The 27,819-nt window shown below is 41.6% G+C and overlaps 1 protein-coding gene across 21 annotated transcripts in view; it reads right to left on the reverse strand.

Annotated features, from left to right (window-relative positions):
• Window positions 1-5,886: 5,886 nt before the first annotated feature.
• The window catches only part of LOC111572256 (protein unc-80 homolog), a 48,407-nt gene continuing 26,474 nt past the window's right edge, over window positions 5,887-27,819 (reverse strand). For 8 of the 21 annotated variants that reach the window (XM_035950804.2, XM_055008531.1, XM_055008534.1 and 5 more), the window contains 36 exons: window positions 27,556-27,694; window positions 26,991-27,172; window positions 26,702-26,833; window positions 25,505-25,537; window positions 24,567-24,753; window positions 24,275-24,406; window positions 24,025-24,168; window positions 23,777-23,877; window positions 23,467-23,553; window positions 23,176-23,359; window positions 22,792-22,886; window positions 22,331-22,420; window positions 21,824-21,925; window positions 21,534-21,714; window positions 21,141-21,406; window positions 20,407-20,541; window positions 20,118-20,256; window positions 19,688-19,784; window positions 19,418-19,588; window positions 19,241-19,333; window positions 18,911-19,129; window positions 17,891-18,121; window positions 16,181-16,304; window positions 15,975-16,100; window positions 15,754-15,877; window positions 15,166-15,372; window positions 14,890-15,074; window positions 13,686-13,851; window positions 13,342-13,521; window positions 13,105-13,252; window positions 12,119-12,175; window positions 10,967-11,048; window positions 10,227-10,332; window positions 9,887-9,907; window positions 9,437-9,651; window positions 5,887-8,797 (listed from right to left, as the gene is read on the reverse strand). In XM_035950804.2, coding sequence (XP_035806697.2) covers window positions 8,309-8,797; window positions 9,437-9,651; window positions 9,887-9,907; window positions 10,227-10,332; window positions 10,967-11,048; window positions 12,119-12,175; window positions 13,105-13,252; window positions 13,342-13,521; window positions 13,686-13,851; window positions 14,890-15,074; window positions 15,166-15,372; window positions 15,754-15,877; window positions 15,975-16,100; window positions 16,181-16,304; window positions 17,891-18,121; window positions 18,911-19,129; window positions 19,241-19,333; window positions 19,418-19,588; window positions 19,688-19,784; window positions 20,118-20,256; window positions 20,407-20,541; window positions 21,141-21,406; window positions 21,534-21,714; window positions 21,824-21,925; window positions 22,331-22,420; window positions 22,792-22,886; window positions 23,176-23,359; window positions 23,467-23,553; window positions 23,777-23,877; window positions 24,025-24,168; window positions 24,275-24,406; window positions 24,567-24,753; window positions 25,505-25,537; window positions 26,702-26,833; window positions 26,991-27,172; window positions 27,556-27,694 — 5,370 coding nt within the window. In that variant the 3' untranslated portion in view covers window positions 5,887-8,308. The remainder of the gene's footprint in view (window positions 8,798-9,436; window positions 9,652-9,886; window positions 9,908-10,226; window positions 10,333-10,966; window positions 11,049-12,118; window positions 12,176-13,104; window positions 13,253-13,341; window positions 13,522-13,685; window positions 13,852-14,889; window positions 15,075-15,165; window positions 15,373-15,753; window positions 15,878-15,974; window positions 16,101-16,180; window positions 16,305-17,890; window positions 18,122-18,910; window positions 19,130-19,240; window positions 19,334-19,417; window positions 19,589-19,687; window positions 19,785-20,117; window positions 20,257-20,406; window positions 20,542-21,140; window positions 21,407-21,533; window positions 21,715-21,823; window positions 21,926-22,330; window positions 22,421-22,791; window positions 22,887-23,175; window positions 23,360-23,466; window positions 23,554-23,776; window positions 23,878-24,024; window positions 24,169-24,274; window positions 24,407-24,566; window positions 24,754-25,504; window positions 25,538-26,701; window positions 26,834-26,990; window positions 27,173-27,555; window positions 27,695-27,819) is intronic. The other 13 variants (XM_035950808.2, XM_023275942.3, XM_055008529.1 and 10 more) reach the window with 11 other exon arrangements.

Genomic DNA, 27,819 nt, shown 5'->3' on the forward strand with positions numbered 1-27,819 from the left:
AGCCCAAAACCACCAGCTGTTGTCTTTAAAAAATGACACCATTTACCAGAGTCACAAACTGTAAAAACAGAAGGAATTGTTGGATTTTCTATGTGAATGTGTCGCCTCTCTAGTTAACTCACCCGGTTACGTCTCCATCCTGACGCTGCTCTGCTGGACCGGAGCTTCTGGACCAGCCGGGTGGACCTTCCTTCACAGATCTTCCCGGTGGGAGTGATTCTGAGTCGGCCTTGGTTGACTGCAAACTCCTTAAAATGGACACATGAGAGGAAATCGTGGACAAATCAATACAACAGCTTGTTCGGTTTGTCCTGTTCTTAAATGGGTAGAAAACTGCTGAGAGCTCTCAGTTCAATTCAATTTTCAATTCAATTTTATTTATATAGCGCCAATTACAGTCAAATTGTCTCGAGACGCTTTACAGAACCCATATGCCTGACCCCCAGAGCAAGCCAAAAGGCGACAGTGGCTCTTGCTAACTCCCGTCAGTACTCTGGCTGCAGCATTATGGATCAGCTGTAGATGTTTCAGAAAGCTATTGGGACAACCTGATAATAAGGAATTACAGTAGTCAAGCCTAGAAGTAACAAATGCATAGACTAGTTTTTCTGCATCACTCTGAGACAGGATGTTCCTGATTTTCACAATATTTCTCAGGTGGAAAAAGGAAGTCCTACAGATTTGTTTTATGTGCGAGTTAAATGACATGTCCTGGTCAAAGATAACACCGAGGTTCCTCACAGTAGTACTGGAGGCCAATGTAATGCCATCCAGAGTAGCTATATGCTTTGAAAGCAATTCTCTAAGATGTTTGGGGCCAAATACAATGACTTCAGTCTTGTCTGAATTTAGTAGTAAGAAATTATAGGTCATCCAGATCTTTATGTCCTTAAGACAATCTTGCAGTCTAGCTAGCTGATTAGTTTCATTTGGCTTCATAGATAAATACAATTGAGTGTCGTCAGCATAACAATGGAAATTAATACAGTGCTTCCTAATAATGTTGCCTAAGGGAAGCATGTATAATGTGAACAGTATTGGTCCTAAGACAGAACCCTGAGGAACTCCATGATTAACCCTAGTATGCTCAGAAGAGTCATTGTTGACATGCACAAACTGGAACCTGTCTGATAAGTAGGATTTAAACCAGTCCAGTGCTGTCCCTTTAATGCCAATAGAATGTTCTAGTCGCTGTAATAAAAGTTTGTGGTCGATTGTATCGAATGCTGCACTAAGGTCCAATAAAATAAGTATAGAGACCAGTCCATTATCTGACGCTATGAGAAGGTCATTAGTAACTTTCACCAGAGCTGTTTCTGTGCTATGATGCACTCTGAAGCCTGACTGAAACTCTTCAAACAAGCTATTCCTTTGTAAATGTTCACATAATTGATTTGCAACTGTTCTTTCCAGAATTTTGGAGAGAAATGGGAGGTTGGAAATTGGTCTATAGTTGGCTAAAACATCTGGATCTAGAGTGGGCTTTTTAAGTAAAGGTTTGATTACAGCAACCTTAAAAGCCTGTGGTACATAACCTGTTACTAGAGAGAGATTAATCAGATCTAACATTGAGGAATCAGCTCTGACAGAGTGTTGCTCTGACTCCATGTGTGACTGAGGCTGGAGTGAACAGAGCTGCTGCTGCTCAGCCGCAGCTTCTTATTAGCACAACAACAGATGCTGCGTTCACTACGTCTGTGGGTGTGGAGCTGATAAAGAGGATCTTCACCACTGACCTGAGCTGCTGCCACACGGTGAGACGTCCAACAGAGTCACTGAGCAGCTGATGATGAAGAAGATGAAGGCTTCAGGAGGAGGTGGAGGAGGAGAAGCTGCAGGGCCACATGAGACACTGAAGAGACAAACCAGAAATGATTCACACACTAGACATGAAGAAAAGAAAACATCAGAGAGTGTAAAATACAAGAATGAGTCCTGAACATCACTGGTGATGAAGCTCGAGGCAGAAAAACTCAAACACAAACTGCCTCAACAACAAGTTCATTTCTATGGTCAAACTGAGAGCAAGAATTCCTGGAATATTTAGTAAATCTAAACTGTATTTCTGAAATTTAATCCAGACAGGAGAAATATTGTGCATTTTAATATTCGTGTGTGCTGTCCCGATAAGCGGCTGGTGAAGGACTTTCTAAGTCTTATTGCCTCTTTTAATGTGGTTCAGTGTGTGTCGGGTCCCACACATGAACACGGACACACGTTAGACCTGGTTCTGTCTTATGGATTGTCTGTGTCGAATATTGAGATCGGTGATAACGTATTCTCTGATCATAAGCCTGTGATTTTTAATGTCAGCTTTCCGTGTGCTGGTCTTAAATCCAGCGCTCCTGCTCGGTACTGTCGGGTTTTTAACTCTCTCTCTGCCGGTCGCTTCTCCGCTGCTTTTAATCAGCTCTGCGTCCCCTCTAGTTTATCCTCTATGGATACAGAGAAACTCAGCTCATGGTTCCATTCTATTCTGTCAAGGTGTTCTGAACTCCGTGGCTCCTTTAAAGACTGCACATCGTAGAGCAAAACTGGAGCCCTGGTTCAACGACGCAACTGGAGCAGTGAGGAGGGAGTGTGGTAGAGCTGAGCGCAGCTGGAAGAAGGACAAGCTGCAAGTGTCGTTTTTAATTTTAAAAGACTGCTGGAGAGACTATCAGACTGTGGTTAAGGAAGCCAAAAGGGCTCACTTAGCTGGAGTCATTGAGTCAAACCGCCACAACCCTCGAGTTTTATTTAATACCACTGACTCTGTTTCAAATGCTCCCAAGCCGGTTTGCCAGGAAGCATCCATCGAACTGTAGTTAGGTAAAGTTGGCAAGATATTCACAGATTCGGACTTCCGGCCTCAATAACTCATGGGATATACGTTGTAAAAACATAAACAATGCCTCTTTCAAATCGTTGTAAGCTAGACAATGTGCTACAAGGCCAGTTTTATCAAAAGTCGCTGTATTTCAAGCTGCAGAAATAACATTGATGTCTATGAGCAGCTGGCAGTATGACAATCAGGAGCCAACTGATGGCTCCAGTGAATTTGATGACACTACAGTACATAAGAGTGAAGTTATTGAATTTTATGACTAATAAAATAAGAATTAAATAATAAAAATTGCTCAAAATTCAGATTTTTGTATTTAGTGTCAAACCAAGAGTTGTAGTATGACCAGCAGGAGACAACTGAAGGCTCCAGTGATTTTGGTGATACTACAATTCATAAGAGTGAAGTTATTGAATTTTATGCCTAATAAAATAATAATAAAATAATAAAAATTCCTTAAAATTCAGATTTTTTTATTTAGCATCAAACCAAGAGTTGTGGTATGACCTGCAGGAGATAATTGAAGGCTCCAGTGATTTTGGTGATACTACAATTCATAAGAGTGAAGTTATTGAATTTTATGCCTAATAAAATAATAAGACAATAATGAAAATTCCTTAAAATTCAGATTTTGTATTTAGCATCAAACCAAGACTTGTAGTATGACCAGCAAGACACAATTGATGGCTGCAGTAAATTTGGTGACGCTACAGTGTATAAAAGTTAAGTTATTGAATATTTGTGTAGTGCCTCTCTTCGCTGTTGCAGCGGTTTTGCTATTTGCAGACGGTCCCTGTTCACTCGTCGCACAGCCAACTGCTCATAGACATCAATGTTATTTCTGCAGCTTGAAAGGCAGCGACTTTTGATAAAACTGGCCTTGTAGCACATTGTCTAGCTTACAACGATTTGAAAGAGGCATTGTTTATGTTTTTACAACGTATATCCCATGAGTTATTGAGGCCGGAAGTCCGAATCTGTGAATATCTTGCCAACTTTACCTAACTCAGTTGGAATTAGAGTCTGATCTACTTGTGAGCTGATCATTTGGTAGTAATATTGTTTATCCTGTTAACTTTCACACAGTCTGCAGTTTTTGCAGCTTTCCCTCCTTCAGCTGCTGCAGCTGTGTTACTGTCAGTCTGTCTTAGGAGTTTATCATCTTTGTGTTTCTCTAATATCATCGTTTGCTCTTCATTTCTAAAACGGGACACTTTGTCTCCAGTATTGGAACGTTCCTGATGATACCGGGACTAAATATGTGGTCTACATGGATCATCTGCTTTTAAAATGACGCAGCAGCAAACATCACAACAAAAAGTCACTCAGAGAGAATCTTCAACTAATTCACTTTAAAACCAGCAGCAGCATCTTTTGAAGCCTCAGATTAAAACTTGAAGCTTTGAAAGTCTCGAATCATTATTTGATGTCAACTCCAGCATGAAGGAGTGCAGAGACAACACAGAATAAACCTACTCACCTGGATTCACTGTCCTGCATCCTGTATCTGTAGTTACTGTACAGCCACAACAGGAACAACAACAAACCAGAATCAGCTGCAGCTGATCGACCTCAACTTCCTCACAAACAGCCTCAATCCAAAGCAGGAGGCGCCGCCTGCTGGTCGGAGGAGGAACCAACAAACAGAAAACGTGGAGGCAGAATCAGTTCACTTGTTGGATTTTCAAAACCCAGAGAGGTTTTAGTTGACAGCCAGTGGTGGATCTTCTGCTTGAAATCGTTTCCTGATGCTGTGTCCAATGAATGAGCAGCAGCTGTTGTGTTGGGTTCTTTTGCAAATACAGATTGCTGCTTTGAGTAATCACTGAGCCTCTTTATTAACTGGCTGCAACAACAATGCAGTTCTTCTCAGTTGTCTCTTCTCATGCAGTACTCAGATAATATCGATGCATGGTCTGCCCTCTAGTGGCAGATTCTGGATAACACCACATCCCCCTTACTGAAGTTAGGTTGACCCTTCTTTTTTTTTTTGTAATTTATTATTTATTGGTATCCAGAGGTTTACGGAGCACATTCCAACCATGTCACAAGTGTAAATACACAAGTCACGAGGGTATTCTTGAAGGAAAAGAATTAGGCAGACTGAGGGAAAGAGAAATACATTTTAAAAAATAAAGCTTAAATGATAACAGAAATATCCCACTAAAGTTTTCCTCCTTATTATCACTTGTCTTTCATATGCAGAATCAGAAGTAGGAGAAGGAGAGAAAGGATAAATGTTTAAATATGTGTTAACTCGTGTATTATCTTTCATTAAAGATTCTGTCTGGTACCAACAGAACTACATATATATCATAGAACTGGGAGGAAGGTAAATATTTGAGTTAAAAACATGGTATGTATCATATAAATTCTGCTCTTCTGGGAGCTATATGTACAGTCCACTTAGACCATATATTGGCAAACGCGTCTTGACGGAGTTTGAGATAATATGTCAATCTTTCCATTTTGTATATGTCATAAATAATGTCGATCCAATCATCAACCAAGGGAGCCTGTTAGGTTGACCCTTCTTAGCTGTAAACACACAAAATACATTAAGAATAGCAAATTGAACAGAAAAACCTTAAACAGATGCAAAATGTCCACAATGATCCACAAAATGATCTAAATGCACATTTATGACCCTGCATGTTTCGTTATTATATTTAAATTCAGTTATAATTAGTCTACCATCCTGATCTTTACCTATTATTTTCACAGTTTCCATGAATTCCTCTGGAACCAGCACTGCTTCTCCCTGTGCCGCCGGTGTACCGTTAGAGACAAAACATCCTCCCCTCCACTCCTTCTGAATTTCATCCACAATTTTCTCGTCCCACCTGGTCTCCTGTAAACACATCACCTTTACTTTTCTCCTCCCTGAAAACACCTGTTCTTTTGGTCTCTGTGTGGAGTCCACATGCATTCAGAGACATGAGCCTCAGCATGGAGAAAAGACAGAGAACGAGGGTGAGTCGCTGCTTCATTTCCTCAATTCCTGTGTGAATGTGTGCATGGCGAATCATATCCAAAACAATCCATCAACCAATGACCACGTCTTGATTGCACTTCATTTTATTGACCACTAGATGTCCGACTCGAGCTGTGTGTCATTGAGGCCTGGAGTAATGAACCGTGTTTTGAATGAAGTGTCGAAGCTTCAACAAAGCCTCGATCAGCCATCACTACCTATTGGACGAAGACGCAAGTAGAGCCTTGCAAATGCAAAGTGACACAGCGAATGCAATTGTAGAAAGAAGAGAGAAAAGAGAGAGAGAGAGAAAAGAAGCTTCCCCCTGTTAGTGGGCAAGCTGATAGTAGATCTGTTTTCAGGAGGTATGAGGCTTTCACCAGAGTGATTAAAGTGATATACACAGACATGTTGATATCGACAGAGATGTTTCTCTGTTTAAGGCATGGAATGAGCAACGAGGTAATGGCTATCTACTGCATCACTTTTTCACAGTTGCAATAAAAAGAATCTCTCCTGCCCCACTGGTCTGAACATAAGACAACATCACAGACACAAAGAGAACGGCATGACCGGCACTGCAACATCAGAACAAGTGTCTTTTGTACATAATATATGCCTTTTTTTGTTAATATAACTGCTAGTTTTAGCTGATATAACTGTGGAGACCACCGAAACACAACATAGAGATACAGTCTTTGGTCACAAATAAAATACTCTGCTGAGACATGGAGCAGCACAAGATACACTGTAGAATCATGGGACATATGGTGGACATGGTGATTGCTCAGTGACAGCAGCAGTTATCTACTGCAGAATCTACTTAACAATGGAGCCGTTGTTTAAGTCCTGGTTTTCTTCAGCTCTGTCAGTTCCAGTGCAGTTTTCTTTCAGAAGAAAATAATGCAAACAAACAGATAAAGCACAAAAAACGGCGATATCATTCAAGTTAAAGGGGCTATAGCTGATTCTGCATTTCATTTCCATTCAGTTGGGGCAGCTATGAAAATCAGTGCAGCTGAGGCCAAGATAGTTTGACTTCAACTGCACTAGAGTTCCTGTAATGTAGCAACATAGCTGACTGGCAAAAACAACTAATCCTTTATAAACGATGGACATTCTTTCTGCTTTTGAAAAGTGAACAGATCTGCATCCTTTCTAATGGCCAGCAGGGGGCGACTCCTCTGTTGAGACTGTATGAGAAACTGTTTACTATCGTGTTAGAATTTTCCTAAATAGTCTGTGGTCGCAATCATTGTTTTCAAGTCTTCTCCAATTGAGCTTGATGTTCATGTTGTACATTTTGGTCCCATTTAGGGTAAAATAGACAATAAAGCAGGGTATGTTTGGTGGTTTGAGGGGGTTGGCTTAAACCACCAAACACCACCACATGGTAGTATGGGTTTAAAAAACCTAAGGTGGGGACAGCCAAGTTCCAAACTCAAGGTTTTAAATTACAGTGGAAAGTCCATCTTTCATCTGGTCAGTACATGTTTTTCTAACTCCTGGTTTATCTTTCTAAGAGATTTCAATACAGTCCCACTAACATGAAAGACTTTTTTAAAAACACAAATTCAGTTATACTCCATGGATCTAACTGAAATTCTGCCCTTTACTATCCAACTAAAACTTTCCTCAGCTTGTTCCATGAACATTTTTGCAGTATATTCGACACAGAAAAAAACTAACATGTTTTTCTAAGATATAAAAATCTCATAGACTTATGGTTACAACATCTCTTCTCATCTGACAGCACATAAAGTTTAAAATACATATACTGTTATGTATATTTATTCCCTTTACTTCATTTAATAAAAAGGTGCTAAGTTCAGTCACCCACTTTAGTTTTAGAACGGCTCTTAATATAATCATCCTTTCGAAGGCTGTACAAGTTAGAGCATCTTCTTTTTCAATATAGACATCAAAATATAGACATTAGGTAAATAACAATCCTTCTCTAATTTTTAATAAAGTAGTATATGCTATCCTTTTGAATGTTGTGTATGACTGAAAATATAAGTAAAAAATAAACTTCTGATCTTGGGGTGCACAGGCAGACTTGAAACATCCAGCATTTGAACATAAAATTCTGTGATGGAAGTAAGGTAGACCATATACATTCAACCCTCAGCTTGAGGACGGACAGAATAGAAGAATGAATTTGATGATTTAGGAAAGACACTAAACAAAACAACTGAGGGGAGCGCAGTTTAGTTTAGGGGCAAAGCCGAGGGGAGAAGAGAACCAGCTTTCAGGATTTGAGTCGTTAATGAGGCGCCAACAGACGGAACAAAAAACATGTTGGTGAATTTTTGGTAGCAAACAAACTGAGAGAATTATCCTGCCTGTATATTCTGTTCCGTTTAAACTGTGTACCTTTAGATTGTCCAAATTTTGTTAAACGTTATGAAATTTACACTGTGCAGCCTTCAGTTTGTCATCCCTCCAGGTGTCTGTATGGCCTTTGCCTCAGGCTACAGATAGAAAAATACAATCCACCTGTCGTTTCCTCACACATGGGACTCATCCAGGTCCAGGTCAACAGGGGAGAGGGGCAGTGGGGAGCGGCGGGGCGACCGGCGGGGTGAAGGAGGGGACAGCAGCGGGGTGAGAAGGGGGTTCTCGGTGCCGTCTTCCTCGCTAAGCTGCAGCAGGGTGTCACTGCGTGGCAGCAGCGCTGTCGTGTCCTCATCCCCGGGGCTCTCTCTGATCCTGGACGGCCCCAGCGGAGGGGGAGGAAGAAGCGGGGTTGCTGGCAGCGGCGGTGGCGGAGGGGGTCCCGGGGCTGGTGCGGTGCTGAGAAGAGGGAGCGGTGGAGGGAGAGGAGAAGAGGTGCGGGACAAAGGCAGGGGAGAGCAGGTTCGGGAGAGGGGCAGCGGGGAGCAGGTTCGGGATGGAGGTGTTGGAGTTGAGGGACGGGAGATGGAGGGCGGAGGGGAGAGGCTACTCCGGAGCCCCCACTGCTCTCTCTTCTCCTTGCTGCTGATGGCTGGAGGAACCTGGAAATACACTTGTTCCTGTAGTTTTAACTTGTAAAGTGAGATACAGCTCTTAAAGGCCACATCACCCAAATTTAAATCAATAAAATGTCTTTCATACAGATGTACTTCAGTTCAATGATTGTACACCAGCTACCTGATATCAGTTTCTGCCACCACTCCAACACAACAGGAGTGGAGAATTACATATACACACGTGGACAACAATTTTGTCCACGTGTGTATAAATCCAATTAAGAGTTGAAAATTGAGTTGAAAATATAAAACAATCCAATATTTTCATACCACTATTATTAACTGTTCTTTTTATGATAAATATTTTGTTACTTCTATATGGCTTTTATGTCAAAAAAGAAAAAAAAAACCCTTGTCTATTGTTTTGATTGTTGGACCAAGAATGTGAATTAATGTGGACTTTGGAAAAACTAAACTTAATGGCCTGAGTTTTAAATTTCATTAGATTGTTCTACAATTCCATTGTTTTACTACATATTTAGTATCTCTATCTTAATTGGAAATATTGACTGCTTGGCTCTTGACGTCCACAGAACAGTTTACATATACATGGATGGATTTTAGCTGCATCGTTTCAACAGATGCCTACCCAACCTGCTACACTGTTCTCTCTGCTCGTCCTACCTGTGTGTTTGCAGGTCCATGCAGGTCAGCCGTGACTGTGGCTGAAGAGGCTGGGGGCACTTCCAGTGTTGGGGACTTGGAAGGGGCAGGACTGGCCTTCCTGCCCTCAGCTGGAGGGTCCACAGTGCTCGGAGGTGGGGGCTTGCTGGCCCCCGCAGATGCCTGCTGGCCTTGATTCTCTGTAAAGGTGACTGACCTCTTTTGGTCTCCATGCGCTGTGGGCACACATGCATGCGCACGTGGTCAAAACAGAGACGACAGCGCCAGCTAGCAACTCGCTAACACATCAGCACCACCAAAAAGAGTGGAGGCAGGGGTGGGACAGGAGGGGAAGGCAGGGGCTGGAAGGGGATGCAAGACAGACATGCAGAGCGCCCTACTGGGTGAGGTTGCAGATATAAGGGGTGGGCCGTTGCAGGGTGGAGAGGAGGGTTAAGGGTTGTGTCTCACCTTCACAGTCCAATAAAGTTTCTTTATTTCGAAACATAAGGCATGAGACAGAACAGAGTGAGAAGAGTCAGTCTGGTGATAGGTGGTACAACAAACAGCATTGGAACAAAGACAGAGGTTGTGAAGAGGGGGGACGGGACAGTTCAAGTCAGCACACAGACACGTTAAATGTGATGTTCATCAATCTAGATTTGGCTTGTTGTGTGCTTGATCTGAAGTGCAGGGCAAGTGTGGCTGCTAGTTTTTCAGTGAGTCAAAATTTTAAGTGCTTTCATCATCACCGAGCTGCAAACAGACATACACACCACACACACGCAGATGAAATCATATGTGCTGTTACCCAGTGGTTTGTTCTTGGGCTGGATGCTCCTTCGTGTTGTAGAAAGCCTCGCTCCAGATCGACCACGAGGTTCGGTCTTTGGAATGGACAGCAGGGGGCGTCGCAGCTGCAGGAAATTCACAATTAAACATTATAAATCAGCTGGTTTTCTATTCATATATTTAAGTGCACACTAAAATATATGAGTGCAGATAATAAATAATAAAACACAGATAATATGTGTGTGCATGCATGTACGTGCAAAGCAGCAACTGATAATAATTGAATATCTGCGTATTTATATATTTATATTTTAAGAAAAAATGAAAATTTTCAAATCATATTTTCACCTTAGGATTTTTGAACATTTCTTTTGGAGAAAAATCTCTATTTCATTATTTTTGCACAGCCTATTTAGTTTCCATAATTTAATTTCCTTAAATTTATCCAAATTTTGTCACGCATGAATGTGCTAAAATGAAAATTGTTCAACTTTTCTTAATTTTAAGCATTATTAATTTAAAGCATCTATTACACATTATAGCTGTACATAGTAGTTAAATGTTCATTTGCTCTTCTTCAAACTGTTGCCCATGTTCAAATGCATGCTTTTGTGTAATAATTTCAAGAGCAAAGAAAAAAAATTAAAAATTCCCTTTCTGTGGAGTTGGTTGATAAAGTCAGTTCTGACATTTTGCCATAAAATTAGGCTTCTTTATTCATGTGTTAAATAAAATACGTGAAAAGCTTGATGCACGCACCTGTCTGAGTCCTCTCTTTCTTCCTAAAGGAGGCTGGATCAGGAGATTCTGTTGACCCGGTTCACTCTGCACACTGGCAACCCTGATTTATTAAATCAGATGGACACACACATATGTTTGCATTTACCGGTGCACATACCCACATATATACACACAAAAAAACCACATAAATACATGACCATGAAGGGACCAACAGGCCACCACATCCCCAGCTGTGCCCACTAGCTGAACACATCTTTGATCACAACAAGATGTTGCGGCTATTCTACTCATTCACTCACTACACAACACACTCAATATACTACAAGACACCCAGTCACAGTGCAGAAATAAACAATGCTGCCATGATTCATACACCGAAAACACAACAGGGGATAGTAGGGGCTGGAGTAGCAACCCTGACAAGAGAAATTCGTGTGATAATATGAAAACTGTAATTTTTTCCCCTTTTTTGTCCTTGATGCATTTAGAATTTATCCAAGACATCATAGAAATGTCATATCATCCAAAACTGAAGCATATCAGATTAGATTTGAATTGCTCATAAAACAAACTGGACAGAGAAAATGCAAAAGTGTCCTTGTATTATGATTGCCACCCCAGTTCCCCCTTGCCCCTACAGATTGGTATCCACAGTAGGACGCCCAATTTGATCAGCAAGAAGCCTGATAGACACGTATACAGTATGAAAACACCATGGCACCAATGGGAGAGAGGCTGACTTTGGTGATGGCACATCAACGATAAAGACCCACAGCTCACAGAGAAGGAACAGAGGCAGAGCTCCCTGGCCCTGGGGACTTCTTTAGCTATGTATTTTTTAGGACGGGGAGGGGCCTGGTTAGGATAGCACAGCAGATGAGCTGAGAAGATGAGGGTCAGTGTGGAGCTCAAAAGGAAGTGACGGGGCAGGGAGGTAGGGGACAGAGACAAGGCACATTTGACCCACAGAGAAAGAGATAGAGACAGGGAGTGGGGGGTGGGTAGAAGGGGGAGAGGTGTGACGGGCTAAGGTGATTTGACTGGATGTGGATGAGTGATCAACGGCGAGGCGGCCAATAGAGGAGGCCGTCCCGAGGCGATGCCCCTCCCAGTGGCAGACAGATGCCAGAATGCACCAACGGGACACACACAGAGAGAGGGCCACTGTACCTAGAGAGGTTACCCTCCTGCAGAAGGCCCTGGGACTCATCTAGCACATTGGGTTCACTGTAAAAAGGGGGTCGAAGGGGGAGAATGGGAATTTAAGGAGTTTATTTGAGATCCTTCACCATCCTGAGCTCCTTCCTTATTAGGGTGGGAAGCCAGGGCGTTCGCTCTTACCACAACTATCCTAAGTTGGAGCATAACATTCTTATCGAGATACAGTCTTAGCTACTTCACAATGCTGCCCTGAGGCTGCTGAGTAAAGAAACATTATAAATCAACAGAGATATACACAGAAAAATATGATTGTGGTTGTGGGATATGACTGGTTGATTATTTTCAGTTCTACATGCTACATAAACAAGCCAAGATTTTAATGGTGCATGAGTTTCTTTAAGGCAGAGGAGCCTGGAAACAGAAATAATCTCACCGATTGATTTAGACCTCAGTGGGTGGAGCCAATTTGGAGAGTAAAGAAGGATGGATACGTTTTCATGTAGCTCAGTTGAAACAAAGGAGAAAATGTTCCTTTATCTTTGTCACTGTTAATTAAAGTAAGTGATATACAAAAAGTGGCTACATGCTGTCAGAACCTGGGCTCTAGTAAGCGACTGAAAATGGAAAGAGAAGAGAGCTAAGTTACACAAATTTGCATGGTGATATGTAATTTTTCTATTTATTGGCTCCACTTGAGGTTTCACCCTGTGAGATTATTGCTGTCTCAAATCTTCTGCCATGTATCATCTACTACAATAAAAGATCCTCTATATTGTCTAGGACACTTCATTTATTAAACAGCCAGTGTTTTGAGCCAACAAGGATGCTTAGATTTAACGGAAGATTGACGTGGCATTTTTTCTTAGTCGAGTTCATAAGAAGGATGTCTAAACTAAAAGCGGAATTTGCGTCATCATACCTGTCTTGAAAAGCAGCTACACTTGTTTGTACTTGTGTGCTTTAGTGTGCATGCTTGTGAGTGTTGGGAATGTTACCTGTGGCTAGGTAGCATGGTGGTGCGCGGGGCTTCTGGTTGCGAGGCTGCTGAACCGGTGGCATGGCTGGAGAAACGTCGCTGCGACATCACCCTGGGCAGGAAGGCCTCATGCTCGCTCACCACGCTGGGAATACTCATGGAGTCATCTAGAGCAAGAAGAGGAGCACGGTGGGTTCACCCAGTATAAAAAGTTAAATGTGAGTAAAATGACCGTTAAAAGGGGAAAGTTTCTGACTCTCTTCATCATCCTCGTCGGTGCGGCTGAGTGTGTCCTGCGAGGGTTGCCGTGATGGTTGGCTGTCCTGCTCCCAAACGGTGCCAGTGCCAGTGTTGGAGCGTGACATTGTGGCCAAACTTAGGCGATAGGCTGATGTAGAGGTGCCCACTGTGCTAATGGACGTCTTGCCCTGGTATGCTGTTGGATGGGAGATGATCAAACAGAAACAACAGGTGTAAACAATTTTCTTTATATTACACATAAAGACAATTATTCCTAAACAAAATAGCCACCATTGTGAGCTCTATTCTAAATGTGGGAGTTACTGGTTATATATTTAAATTTTAGTGTCAACATCTGACCAGAGCCACTGTGCACAGCCTCTTTGAGGATCTTGAGTTCGTTGTTGAACTCTGCAAACAGGGAGCTTTTGCAGAGGGGTCGTGGGATGAAGCGTCGCTCCAGCTGGTCAGCGATGTGATGACGTGCTGTAATCTCCTCCTGGGAGTCAGCTGGTTGGGTCAGCAGCTATTCAACATGCATAGATGGAGAAGTAAGAGAGAAGAAAGTATGAGACCAAAATAAATCGAAAGGTTAAAGGAAAAGTGCTGCACTGAAAACGTTCCTTAAGTATGAATTTAAAACTTTTCCTCAGAGACCCTTAAGGTGTCATGGCCGCCCAGCCTTATCCTCAACCACTGCTTGTCTCACTCCGTCTTTCTCCCATCCTCTCCCTCTCTGTCTAGCCTAGCATAAGCACTTAAAACGGGGGGTAACAGCTTGCCTGAATAAAGCTAACAAAATCTCTAAATCTAAGAAAGTCCTTAAGCAGTGAACCTAATTGCAGGGACTGGAGACAGCTGCAGGAATCAGCTTTTGCTTTCCCCATGATTTAGAAGCCAGAAACATCAGTGCAGCACTGGATGAAAGATGAAGGGCCTGTCAAGAGCCCAGAAACTCACTGACCTTTTATACACACACACTGATTACAAGCAAATAGATCACAGGTGAGGATGGTTATCTTTAATAGCCATTCTAACCATTTTGTGTCAACTTGTGTGCCTGTTATCAGGCCAAACCTCCAGGGAATGTAAACTTTTGATCAGGGCCATTTGGGTACTTCCTATTGTCATTATAATTTAAAAAGAATAAACACAGTTGTTTGATAATAAAAAACTATAGCACAACACTAACCCTGAGTGAAAGAAAGGTTTTTGTGTTATCATTCATATTCTCTGAAAAATGGCCAAGAAATCATAAATTCTGCCAGGGTATGTAAACTTATGAGCACAACTGTATGTAAAATATACGAAGGGCGTTTTTTTTTTATCGTTCATTCTGATGCATTATTTTTTGTCGTGTCATTTTTAAAGAAATACTCACACTAAGGACCTTAAGAAGAACACTATCCATTTTATGTCATGTCATGTATCCAACATCAGTCCTATTCTTAACTACCAAATACTTATTCATTTTGAGGATTTCAACCATTTAAACCTGAGCGTAAATCAAAGAAAGTTACATAGAAGTCCTTAAGAGGTGAATAACTTGAAATTGGTGATTTACCTTGCACTGTATAAAGGGTCTCAGCAGGACAAAAATAGGGATACGGGTCCGGACAATGAAGTCGATAAAGTCCCAGAAGGCCAAACCGCCCACCTTCCTCAGAGCCATCTCTTTCACCTGCAGGCTCAGCCGATACCACTGGTTTCCCAATGAGCGCTCAAAGCAAACTAACACCACCTTCAGAGCTGTGGAAGGAAGGACGGAGGAAAGAGGATGAGAATGAAAACATGGTAGGAGCCTGAGAAGACATGAAATGCTGCACCTTCTCAGTCATACCCAGATATGCAGCTTGGCTGGTGGACTCTGCTAACCCCTCTCTGCGCAGATCCTTCCCTGTGTCACCAGGGGTGGAGCAGTGAGCTGGAGAAGCATCAAGCATAAAGTTCTTGGTGCGGGAGGTGGAAATGATCCGAGGAGGCAGAAGGATGTTGATGACAGTCTGCAGGAGCAGGAAGATCTCTGGCTGCTCCAGATGGGGGCTATCTGCAGAGTGATAAATGCAAAGACATTTAATATAAACAAGTGTGCAAGCAATTGAACAGCATTTACATTCCGGACATTAAAACTCTAATTTTAATGTCATTTAATGTGACCAATTAACAAATCAGTTCCCCAAAACATAGAAAAAACAGAGGGAAAAAAAGAAAGTGCTTTAAGATTTAAGTTTAAAGACAAATTTTTACTTATTTAGGTTTCAGGCAAAGAGAACAGCTCAACTCTTTTCTCGAATTAGCTGAAGAACTGTTCATAAAAAAAGAGCACAGCTGTTGCCAAATTTTTGTTTAATGATGCTACATCAATAAATCAGTTGCAGAGACAGAGCAGAATTTTATATCTCATCCTGCAACTACAATCCACTTTTACCTTTGCTTCCAGACCCCACTGTCAACACAAAAGGAATAAGCAGGTTGAGCAGCATTCCCTCTCGCCTTTCCTGATTGGTGAAAGGTGAGATCACATGGCTGAGAGGAAAGTCTTCCTTTAAGGCCTGGGAAGGACACAAGTGGAGTAAAAAGTTTAAGTAGGTACAGCATGTGGACTAGATGAGCTAAGAGTGAATGTTTGATGTTTGAGGCGTTTTGCACCTGGATCTGGAGAGCAACCAGCCGCACCACTGCTGTGCTGAAAGGAAGCGGAGGTGAGAGGTAGGGGCTGAGGTGGAGAAGAGGTAACCCGTCTGCCACGCTAGAAGGACCAACTACACCCATCACCTGACAACAAACAAACATAGATGCTTGAAAAATACTCAGAAAGCGGGAACGAGTGATTTTCTTCTAGCCTATTTCCATACCAGATTAACGCAGACGTTGATTAGCGAGCGGAGGTGTGGGAGGAAAGAGATGATTGGCTGTCGCTGCAAGGTCAGGCAGATTCCCTCGATCAGGTTGCTGGCTGCCTCCCATTCCACTTGTCTCCTGGAGAACATGCAACACCACCACCCCACAACCAAACAAAAGAACGTCGTCACGAATTTTAAAAATGCAAATGCCACATTCACATCATGTAAAGATGACAAGGAAATCGAAGATGTTGACGAGGAAAAGCCGCTCATTTTATTTCTTTGTCTTCTTTTGAAATGGCGAGAATGTGACGCAAGATTAATTTGAAATGTGGAAAAACTAATCGTCATTTGCTCCCATGGAACACTTACCACTCGATTATGAGCTTCCCTCATATATTCATCACCTTTGTGATTGTATTGAAGACAATACTGACACCAAATGTTGCAAAGCTCACAAAAATAGCCAGCTAAACACAGCAGCAACAGAACAGATCCTCGTGTGAAAACACACCTGAGACCAGTGTTCACTCTGACCTCACTGTGTCGAGTCTTTTGTCATAGAAGCTTGTTTTCTGTTTATTTGATTTGCATCCAACTTGTGGACATGATTTCTTGGACAGTGGAAACCTGCTAACTCCTTAAAACAAACAAACAGAAATATTGAAAGGCAGCCACAACAACACAACTTTTGCTCTCCACCAGTTCGGCTAACCAGATTTGGCCTCTTGTACTTCTTCCTCATTTCAAAAGTGAAATTCAAGTTTAAGGATCGCTGTTTTGACAGACTCTAGGAAATTCAACAGATGGTGTTTGACATGTTGACGTAACAGAACTCCCAGGGAGAGTTAGGTAAGTGTTGTAGAAGTGCTGGAAGAGTTTTATCAAGAAGAGTACTTGGATGGAGATGGTGGTAAAACTTAAATCAGGTAAGATTTTTAAAAATTTCTCTCTGAACTTTTTAATTGCACCTTTATATACAGACTGGTAAATTGGATATGCAAATTTTATAGTGATGTTTAATTTTACTGAAGCTTGTTTAAAGGTTTAAAGGTTTCAAAATAAATTTCCGTCTTTTTTGGTTTTTTTGCTTGACCTGCACTTTATGTGTGAAATGGCCACATAACTACTATTACCGTTTGTATTATTACTAAAATACTAGAATAGTATTTCTGATTGTGACTGTTTGGCAAATACAGAACATAAAGTTTCTGAGTTGCAAATTTCAACTTGACCAAAAGTCTAATTAAAACATGTATTAAAAGACAATTCATAAGGAGTGTAAAAGTCTATATAAAGAAGAGTAGTGCTAATAATTCCTAAGTTGTGACGTAAACAAATGTTGAAAAGACACCATGATACATTTAAGTACTAAATCAGATGAGTTCAGTACAGTTAAACTTGCAACTGTGATGCTGAAATTAAAATCTGTGTTTTGCTCCATGGCACAAGACTGGACAGCTTGGAGGGAACACTGCCAGTGACTCATTGTTAGAACACATTATCACACACCCATTTATGCATTTAACTCCTCACGCAGAAGCACACATGTACCCACGGAAAAACACACCACAGCAGCACTTACGGTACAGCACCCACGGAGGCAGCGCTACAGAGGACAGTGCCAAGAAGCCGGTTATCTACTGTACACACCACGGCACTGGCACAGCACGATACACTCACAGGGAGACAGAGAAAGAAGAGGGATTGTATTCAACAGACCTGGTGCATAGTGCCTGTGGGCGAGCGCACCTGAGCGTAGGCATCTTGTGGATCTTGTTGAACATGCGGTCCAGCCTCTTGAGGATGAGGATCAGGGCAGGTCGAACGGCCTCCGATGACCAGTCGGTGATGGGCAGCATCTCCATGATGTAGCGCCGCAGTCCTCTACTCTCCATCGTCAGGGTGTCGTAGGGTGCCAGCTTCAGCAGGGCATGGGCGATCTCTGCCAGCCTGGGAAAGAGGCACCCAGACACATATTCAGTGCAAAATTCTTTTTAAGGGATATTTCTGCTTTCTCCTGAAAGTATCTCTATAGTAGTTCAAAATATTACATCTACAATAAATGTAAAATCCAGGAACTTTTATCAGCTATAAGGCTGCTACTACGGATTAATTTCCTTATGTTTATGACTTCATTGATTGATTAATTCAGTGTTTGGTCAGAGAAAAGTAAGCACAAGCTGACAGTCAGATTTGTTTTGTCCAGTGAAGATTTTCTTTACATTTTTGTATTTTCTTATATGTCTATATATGAAAGATATATCTGATATATCCAAAGCTTGTGAAAAACGGGACAGAAATACTGCTATCCTCCATTTGTATTTTTTTTTCTCAATTCGTAGTACCTACAAACACCATGCATAAATTAGTTGATATGATCTTCATTCAAGTGGATGTGTTTTTAATCTATATAAATCATGTGAAATTATATGAAAAAAGGAAAATAAAAATGATTTCCTATGGCATTATTTTACATTTGCAAAATCCGCCACTGTTTGATTTCAAGATCCATTTTCAGATCTTATGAGTAGCAGAAAGTGATTTTTGAGATTCAGCTGCATGTGATGCTGTATATGACTGTATTGGGAAGAAGATGTAGGTGGTAAAAACTTGTGAATCAATGAGTCAAGGGAAAACTTGGTCAGGAAACTGTTGAATGAGAACAACTGTCTTATGTGCTTTGATCAGTGAAACTCATGGACACTTGGAAATAAATGAATAATGAGAAAACCTTCTTACCTCATGTGGGACTTGATGTCCAGCAGCTCCAGAGCCGTGACCCGCGGCTCACCTGCAACGTTCTGGAGGATTTTCAGTCGGGGTCCGCAGTGTTTGTAAAACTCTGTGCAGATGTTTAAAAGGGATTCCCGTGGACGGCGGAACTCCTCCCTGGCGATGCGCTCATCCAGTTCCTCCCTCGGCATGCCCTGGCCTTCCTCCAAAAGGTGAAGGTTGTCTCTGCAAAACAAGAAGGTCCCCTCAGTTTTGGCTCTCAGACTCCAGTACTGCACTGTAGCCATATATTCTGAGCCTGAAACAAGGGAAATTAAATCATCTCTAACAACTCACCTGGTGTTAACCCCTCCGGACATGGCGTGGTTTGCTGTAGTGCCACCCTTGTGGCCCTGATCGCAACGAGACATCTGGGGGGCAGTCATGGGTCTGTGAAGGAGGTGAAGATAAAATATTGTGAGGACTGAAAGCAGCTCAGACACTTTCATGTCCTGCTCTGGTTTCAAGACAAACCTTGTGAGGGCCTCAGAGCTGTAGAGAAGGGCCTGCAGAGATGTGGCTAGAGCAGCGATGGCTGCAATCTCGTCCCTGGCAACTGAAGCAGATTCCATTGTGACTGTGTTGCTCTTCAGCTTCTGAAGGAAGCAGGGAACCAAGGCCTCAAGCACCATTAACATCTGGAGACTGGAGAGGCACATGCAGAGCATTATGATGGAAAAAAAATGCTGTAGAAAAGCTAAAGATAAGAAGAGAGAGAGAAAAAGAAGTGATACTTTTCTATACCTCCTAAAGGATTCAGGGGCATAGGCAACCACAGTGACACACAGCTTGATGGCTTCACTGACAGAAAAGGCCAAGTCCTCATTGCCATAACAGAAATCTGTGTTAAAAAAAAATAAAATAAAAGATGGCCCTCAGTTTAGTTTTGTTTACACACACAAGTACATACAAGGCACTGACAAAGCAACGTAGACTGCAGGACAATTAAGAGGATATTCAGAGTTTTCCATGAAGGCTGATTAAACTTCCAAGGGTTGGTTTCTAGGCTTACATGATGCAAGATAAGCCGACATAGGAGTGCTTTCAAGATTAATTAATTCTGGCATTAGTCTGAGTTTCTGGGCATCAAAATTGAGCGACAAAACAACTGGTATGTCTTTACTTTCTGATTTAACCCCTGCCTATGACAGCTTTGAGAGCACATTAAGCTTACCTAAAGAACGCAGAGGTTTCTCAGCCTTGACGAGCTCCAGGGCATCCAGGGCGTCCTGGGTTTCACCCTCCAGAGAGACCAGTAGGTCGAAAAGACATTGGGCTGACACTCCCTTAGACAAGCCAGTACTGGTGCTGGTCTGGGATGGGTGGTGAAGTCAGTGAAAATCACTTGAGCAATTCACATACTGTATGAATCCTAGAATACAAATTTAACCCACTACCCAATATTACCCATTGATTGTTGTTTCATTTGAATACGTGTGAATGTGTTTACTCAGAAGTCTTACAGTAAACTCGAGCAGCGGCGCCACGCTGGCAAACAGTTGCAAGATGAAGGGTTTTCTGTGGAGGATGTAGAACTGCCGGCAGCAAAACTCAATGCCCTGCCTTAGTAAAGGGTTGCTCTCATAGTCAGCATAGACCTGTCACAGCAGTAGAGAGAGGACAAATTCTAAGAAAGACAGGTTTGTGATAAGGGTGGGAGGCAGGTATCTACAGCCTGCTGGTAAATCTATGATATAAAAATATAAAAAATCCCAATTTTTTTTAGACATTTCAGGACTGAAACTCCTTTGATTCTATTGTTAGAATACAGCTGATGTTGCCTCTTCATAGTCGACTGTATAAATGTAATGTCTGGATTCAGAAGATTGATATTATTTACACAGTTTGGGCCACTAAGATAAAACATATTCATATTGTAGAGCAGAGATTTATCTGCTTATTTTCTTGAACCACTTAGCAGCTATTTGGAATCTTGAACCAAATTTGACCAGTTCTCTCTTCACATTTGTAATTCCCGAATCCTACTCATGCTCTCTTTATATTTTAATTCCAGTGTTTTTGAAGTAGTGGAGACCTGTATGGTATGACAAATTGTCTGACTACAATAAAAGAATCAGTGTTTCTGTCAGTATGTAGGCCCGCTATTCAATAACTGTCACAAACAACAGTCAGTATTAACAACCAATCTTGTCAACAAAAAGGAATAGCAAGACATCATACTCATACATATTTGTACCTGCAGCATGGTGGGCAGGATCCATTGGTAACCACTCAAGGAGAAGAGATGGTTGAAGTGAACAGCTGTGTTGATGGCAGTCGCTGTGTACTGCCTGAGGAGTGCGCTGTCCTCTGGGTGCAGCAGCAGTGCCCCGTTAAAGACATTGAGGAACAGCATCATCTCGTCGCCCCATGGATACTCACTTGGCATGCCCAGAAACATTTCCTCCAGAAGTTTGATCCACAACACCTTGTGGAGGGTGTCCAAGCCAAACAGCTCCTTTCCTGTGAGATATAGGGTGAGGAGATGGTGGTCAGAGCAAAAATAACTTCAACATTTGCTGCCCTTAAAAACTTACATTAACTGTAATTATGTTTAGCTGTCTGATGATGTAGTTGGTGTCTGTCTCACCTTGTGGCTCATTGAACAGTGAGAACTCTGCATCAATGGCAGTTCGTGGAAAGGACGGCAGGCGAAGGAGGTCTTCCTGCAGCAAGGAGACGTGGGATTGCTTGTGCACAGCTGGCATGTGTTGTGTGAGGGAGATGAGGAAGAGGACCCGGCCAACCTCCTCTAGTTTACGGGAAAACACCTAGAAAAAAACGAGGTAAGGTAAACCATAGACACTCAGATCATGTTTTTACTGTTGTAAGATCTGGTTTGCTTTCCCCTAAGCTATTCTAAGAAGACTAATTTCATACCTGTTTCTGGATGAGCTCCTGTCCTTTCTCTGGCAGCATGTGGACCAGGTTGAGCTGAGGTGAGACTGATCTCCGGAAGGGGTAAATGTCTCTTACATATGTCTGCATGAGAGAGACGGCAACATTGTACTGATAGGAATTCAAAAATGTTAATCCATGAAAAGTCAGTCTAGCCCAAGACCTTCCTTGGTAGTGTTGTATATTAGATGGTCCATGGTTCACATGTCAATAAATTTCATTTTTCTTTAGCTACACCAAAAAGTAAGCTCTAACATAATCTTGAAGTAATACTACACAACTGGCCTGGCATGTTGGTTTGGCATGATCTTGGAAGTGTTTTGCACTTTTTATGCATTTTGATAACAAAGAAGGAAAACCCCTGTTTAAAGAAAAAAAAAAGTTCGACATGCGGAATAGGCCTTAGACAGTAATTGTATTTCTCAACAACTAACTAACAAAATCCTGTAAAATAAGACCTCCAAAGAAAGCCAGTTTAACTGTTTCTACCTTTGAATAATGAATGAGGTTCCATCGCTTGTCCATGAGGAAGTAATGTGCTGATCTGGCTTCGGGAATGTTGAAAAATTCAAGACATTCCTGGTTGGACAAAAAGGAGACAACAGAGGTTAAGTCATATTAATTGAATAGAATATCCTTTAATAGTCCCACAAGGGGAAATTTGTAACATCATAGCAGCAAAGTGACAGTAAGAAAAGCAAGAGAACACAGCTATAAATTAAAGAGGCGAAGTATACACACTATATATACAATATAAATAAGAAGAACACAAGGATACTAAGACACAAATTTAAGAATAATTATACCATTGAATTTCACTTTGGTTTATTGCATGTGACAGTTGGCCAACTGTCATTATGAGAGTGTGTAGTATTTTCAGGTTTCTAGTTACAATGAATGCCTGCATTCTCACTATACAGTCAAGTCTGAGTCCATTTCAGTGTCCTTACCTTCAGCAGGGCTTCAAACTGAGTGTCTTCATGGACAGGTAGCTGTGTTGGAATGTCACATTCATTCTGCCCATGCACCACCAATGTTTTGGTTCCTGCATCAAAAAAAAAAAAAAACAACACACAAGAGAACATTTTAGGAAGTTTGACATAAAATATTACTTTTTCCTGTTTTCCCAGGTTTCCGGTCATTTTAAAATCTCAGTGGAATGTGAAGTTAAACAAAACCAAAAATGCAGTCATTCACTTAATAAATTAAATTATTGTCTCAGCTTACAAATTTCATTTAAATAGTCAACGGATTTAATAGTTAACATATTACTTAAAAAAAATATCTGTACAACTATTAGCATTAAAATTGTCACTTAATATCAGCAAGTTTACCTGGCATGGATGCAGTGACCAGGAGTTTCACCTCACATTGTTCCTTCTTCATGGTCTGTTTCAGGTCTTTAAAGAAAAGTCCCTCCACGTAGCCAACCACCTCCCACAAGAAGGTCAGTGTGGCTGAGATAGCATCCATGCCCCATTCACACGGAGTCCGCACAAAGTACATAATCAGTCCCACCTAGAAGGAAGAGATTAATTGAGAGAAGTGATGGAAAAGTGAAAGACTGCAGAAGATAAATGCAGAAAAATGCATAAAAGGTAGCTGAGTTTTATCTGTTGCCTTACCAGATAGTTAAAGAGGATGTGAGAAGTCTGGGCGGGCAGATCTCCAATGTTGAGCAGGAGCTTCCTCAACATGTACATCAGCTCATCCTGGCATAAAAAAACAAGCAGCAAGTCATCTTACTTGTTATGTTTTCCGCTTACAGCTTGTGAACTCAGCGTCCGTGGCTTTTCACTTAGTAAGTGTAAAGGTTAAAATAAAAAAACTTTAATTCCAAAACTGCCATCAACACTAAACTAGAGGGGATCTCAAATGTCAAAAAGTACATCTCCTGCATTTGAATCTGTGTATGTTCTTCAAATGTTTGCCTACCTGTCTGTTGCTCACTGTTAGTTTTTCCAAAAAGTGTCGGAGAACCAGGGCTGGATCTTCTATTAGGCAGTTCCAGAGGATTTGCTGGGCAACAGCACTCACTGAAGAAACATGGAAGAAAATGTTTTCCCACACATTATAAAAAATACAAATACATATTTTTGTGGTAGAATCTATGAATCTATTAGAAAATGAATTTTTACTCATGGAATCTAAAGACAAACTGCTTTTTATAAAATGCCAAATACCAGCGACACCGTCCTCTCGAACCTCCCCGTCTTCCATGAGGTGTACTATTGGTAGGACAGCAGCACAGATGCATGCTGGGAAGACAGCTTGAGGTGGCTGTAGCATGTGGTGAGTAGGAGTGTGTTCTGTTGTATTTTCTTCATCTGCCAAAAAACAAAAAAATGAACAAAGGAAGATCAGCTTAAGTTTCAGGTCAAGAATAAAAAAGCAGAAGAATTTATCGGCATCGGGAAAAATAAAAATTCACACCTTCAGCACTGGCCAGTGAGCGGACCGACCATACAGAGCCCCGGCGGAAAGAGTAGTTTCTGTGGGAGTTACTGGAGGCGCAGGATGGGCTGACGGACAGACGGCGGGATGCCAGGTTCACCACTTCTTCTGCTAGCGGGATCAATGTCAAATATAAGCAGTACAGATAGGGGGAAAACAACATGCTATCAGGGTACAGAGCTATCAGCAGCTTGCCAATTCCCATTAATCAGTGCCTGTGTATGCTTGTGTATCCATGTACAATAGGTGTTTCTGTGCTTGGTAGCCCCACCTTCCTCCTCCTGCTCGGGTGGAGGGCTGCATGTGGGCTCATAACAGGCCTCCTGAGCCACGGGGATGGCCGTGATGATGCTGGCCTCGCGGCCCAGACGCCGCTTCTCCTCTTCCTGCTGCAGGTTCTTTAGGATGTGCTCAGCACGCTGGTGGGAGCGCGACACTGCCCGCGCAGAGAAGGATTTCTACAAGGAGGGAAAGGGCATCGAGGAGTTGATCGAACTGCATGCAAGTAGAACAGCAGGTGTAAACATACAAAAGATTCAAAATGAGCCGTTCAAATCTTTCAGGAACGTGTGTGCACAGCTACTCTAGGCTTATGGTTACATCTGAGGAGCATTTTGTAATGTAAAATGACCGGACAACACATTAATACAGTAACTCTCCTCCAGCACATTGATATCATGCTCTAAAGCCGTCCTGAGCATCATAAAGAACACTGTTGAGTATTGAATAGGAATGATTTCAATCATGACAAATTGTGACACAAATGTATTCAGACTGGAATATGGAGAATTTACTGTATCTTGTGTACAGTAAATGCCTCACAGCATTCATATGAGTGCTCATAACACATACATATCTGAACAGGCTGAGCGCATGATATGAAAAACATACACGGCAAAGTCATTCTCATCCAATGACCATGCATCAACAGCACAACACACAAAATGTCTGTATGTCCGATGCATGCTGTTATTATTTTTTTGTCTTAAAATCAAAGCAAGGGCTGGAACACTTTTTAAATGTGGTGTGTTTCACTGCTCAAGATGCAACTATCCGAAATGACCCATGAAACTGCCCCCGCTTCTGGTCCATGATGAAAACCTACAGCTCCCAATGGGCTCAATGATGTCAATTTTCCCTCCTCCTATTTAATGATCTGAGGTAACAAGATGCATCAGCACAAACATCCGGACAGAAATACCAACTTACTATGGTATGGACTGACTGAATTAATGTGGAGTACTAAAAACAAAGACAGTCGATAGATAAATTATAGAACATGTGCTCGCAGGTCGTCATCAAAATCTACAAAACATATTTTGATAATCATGCTTTTTAACAAAAAAAATAAAGTAAAAGGAAACACCAAGAAATCTGTTTTACTAGTTTAAATCATCATTCTAACCTCAAAAATGTGTTCAATATATTTCATTTACATTAGCAGATTTCTTGGTGCAGTTGTCCACATTACACTTGCTTAGCAATAACCTGTATTTTGAAGCAATCTGCTTTGGGTACATTGTGGGGCTAAGCGGGACTAAAAATAACTTTCAAAATAAAATATCTACAATTAAAAACCAAGATGTTCTTAAAGGGTTTCGTGGTATAAAGGACAGGCCCACCAAATTACAGAACAATACTCTCTCTCACTTAACTCCAGTCAGATTTAGTAATGCGCTCTATACAAATTTTCTGGTCTCTATTGTAACATTTCTGATTCACTTATATGTGCATACTAGGGCTGTAGTGTCCAGGTCATTTGGTTGCTTTGTTGGTTGATACGCCGTCAGCCAACCAATTTGTCATTGGTACAATCGCAATTTCATTAAGAGAAAGGCCTTCATAAGTCTTCCTGGATTAATCCATTATTTTTGGCAGCAGGAGCAGGAGGCTATATATGAACAACTCTCCCAACATTTACTCGGTTCCAAACCATTTGACACAATGTCAAAGAAGTTGTCTGTGTGTCTGAATTGTGTTAAAACTAATGCCAAATGTCGAGTGTAAACTTTGCAAACAGCAGCTTGCATATAGTGCCCAACAACCAACATGGCATGTAATCTAAAAACAAATATCTCTTTGAGTCTGTTATTATCATTTCAGTATTTTAACGAGGTTAAAATTATTTAATATTGCTGCAAATACAACTTTTAAAAAAATATCTTACTGTTAATTTAGACTAATAAGGTTATAATGTTGCATTTTATTCCCCAACAAACAACAGAATGGTTGAACAATATGTAAAATTTCAGTCAGCTAAAACCTTCTTTGGTTGACTACAGTGTCAGTGCATACATTTTTTAATGAGAAAATCTTACAGCTGTTTTTCAAAGTCTTTGTTACAAAAATGATGTTAGCAAATATTTGCATATGAGGTAACCCATTTGAACGGGGGCTCACACTTACAGACTGGTCTTCATTGATTGGGTCCTGGACACTGCCAGTGTTCTGAGGCACCCAGGGTGGGTCGAATATGGGGACACAAGGCATGCCCAGTATTGGAGATGGCAGAGTGAAGTTGATGCTGGGTGGAGGAATCTAAAACAAAGACAATTATAGCACAAAATGGATCAAAATAGGCTAGTTTTGTGGGACAGCGTGTTCTAAATTAAACACCGAGCCTCTCAAAACCAATGTTTACCCTTTCTGGATAAACTTTCAGAGAAACTTGATATGACGCCATATTATTCTTTACCTTAAAGATCTGCTGGGCTCCTTCTTCCATGCGAGGCCACACCTGGTAGCGGAAACGCCACAGCGTGTAAAACTTCAGGATGGAGTTGATGCGCTGGCAAGCCTCCTGGTGCTGGAACTCTGCCATCATCATTTCGGTCACTGCGTCAGGGACCTTTACCGCACACAGAAGGAACATGGCAGCTGGAGGGGATTCAGAGAGGGCGCAGTGAAGGAAAAATGAGGTGAAATAGCATTTAAAAGGGAGTAAACAGGACAAGAGAGAGGAGACATGGGAAAGAGGCAGAGATGAAGAGGACAAAAAGGGCAAAAGAGTGATTCATTTGGAGAAAAGGTTACCAGACATTTTTAAAATATGAGATACAGAAAGGTCAATTATGATGGAAGGCAGAAAGAACTAAGACAGGAACCAGGAAAACTCAGAAAATGGAGACTTTTAGGATATGAAGCTGACTGAGGTCGAATGTCAGCTTAGTGCGAATGAGACATTTAGACACTGCGTAGGACACAACAAACTACAGAGGTGACCCACAGATCGCTGATGCACAGCCTGATGGTCGACTCACCAGCAGCAGCTGCCATATGTTCATCCACACTGAGCAAGAGTTCCCAGGCTGCAGGCTGAATATCTCCATACATGTCGTCCGTCAAAATGGGAGCTGCTTTGATCAGCAGCGAAAGAGGAGCTGGTGATAAGCTCATCACCTGAAAGACACCAAAATAAAGGTAATTAGATTCAATTTTTAAAATCCCGAAACTGCAAGAGCAACCATATAAAAACGGTAAATAAGGTTAAAAGGTAAAGCGCTAAACTGTTAAGATTCCTGCAA

Source organism: Amphiprion ocellaris, chromosome 24 (genome assembly GCF_022539595.1).
Source record: "Amphiprion ocellaris isolate individual 3 ecotype Okinawa chromosome 24, ASM2253959v1, whole genome shotgun sequence".
NCBI classification, from domain to species: domain Eukaryota; kingdom Metazoa; phylum Chordata; class Actinopteri; family Pomacentridae; genus Amphiprion; species Amphiprion ocellaris.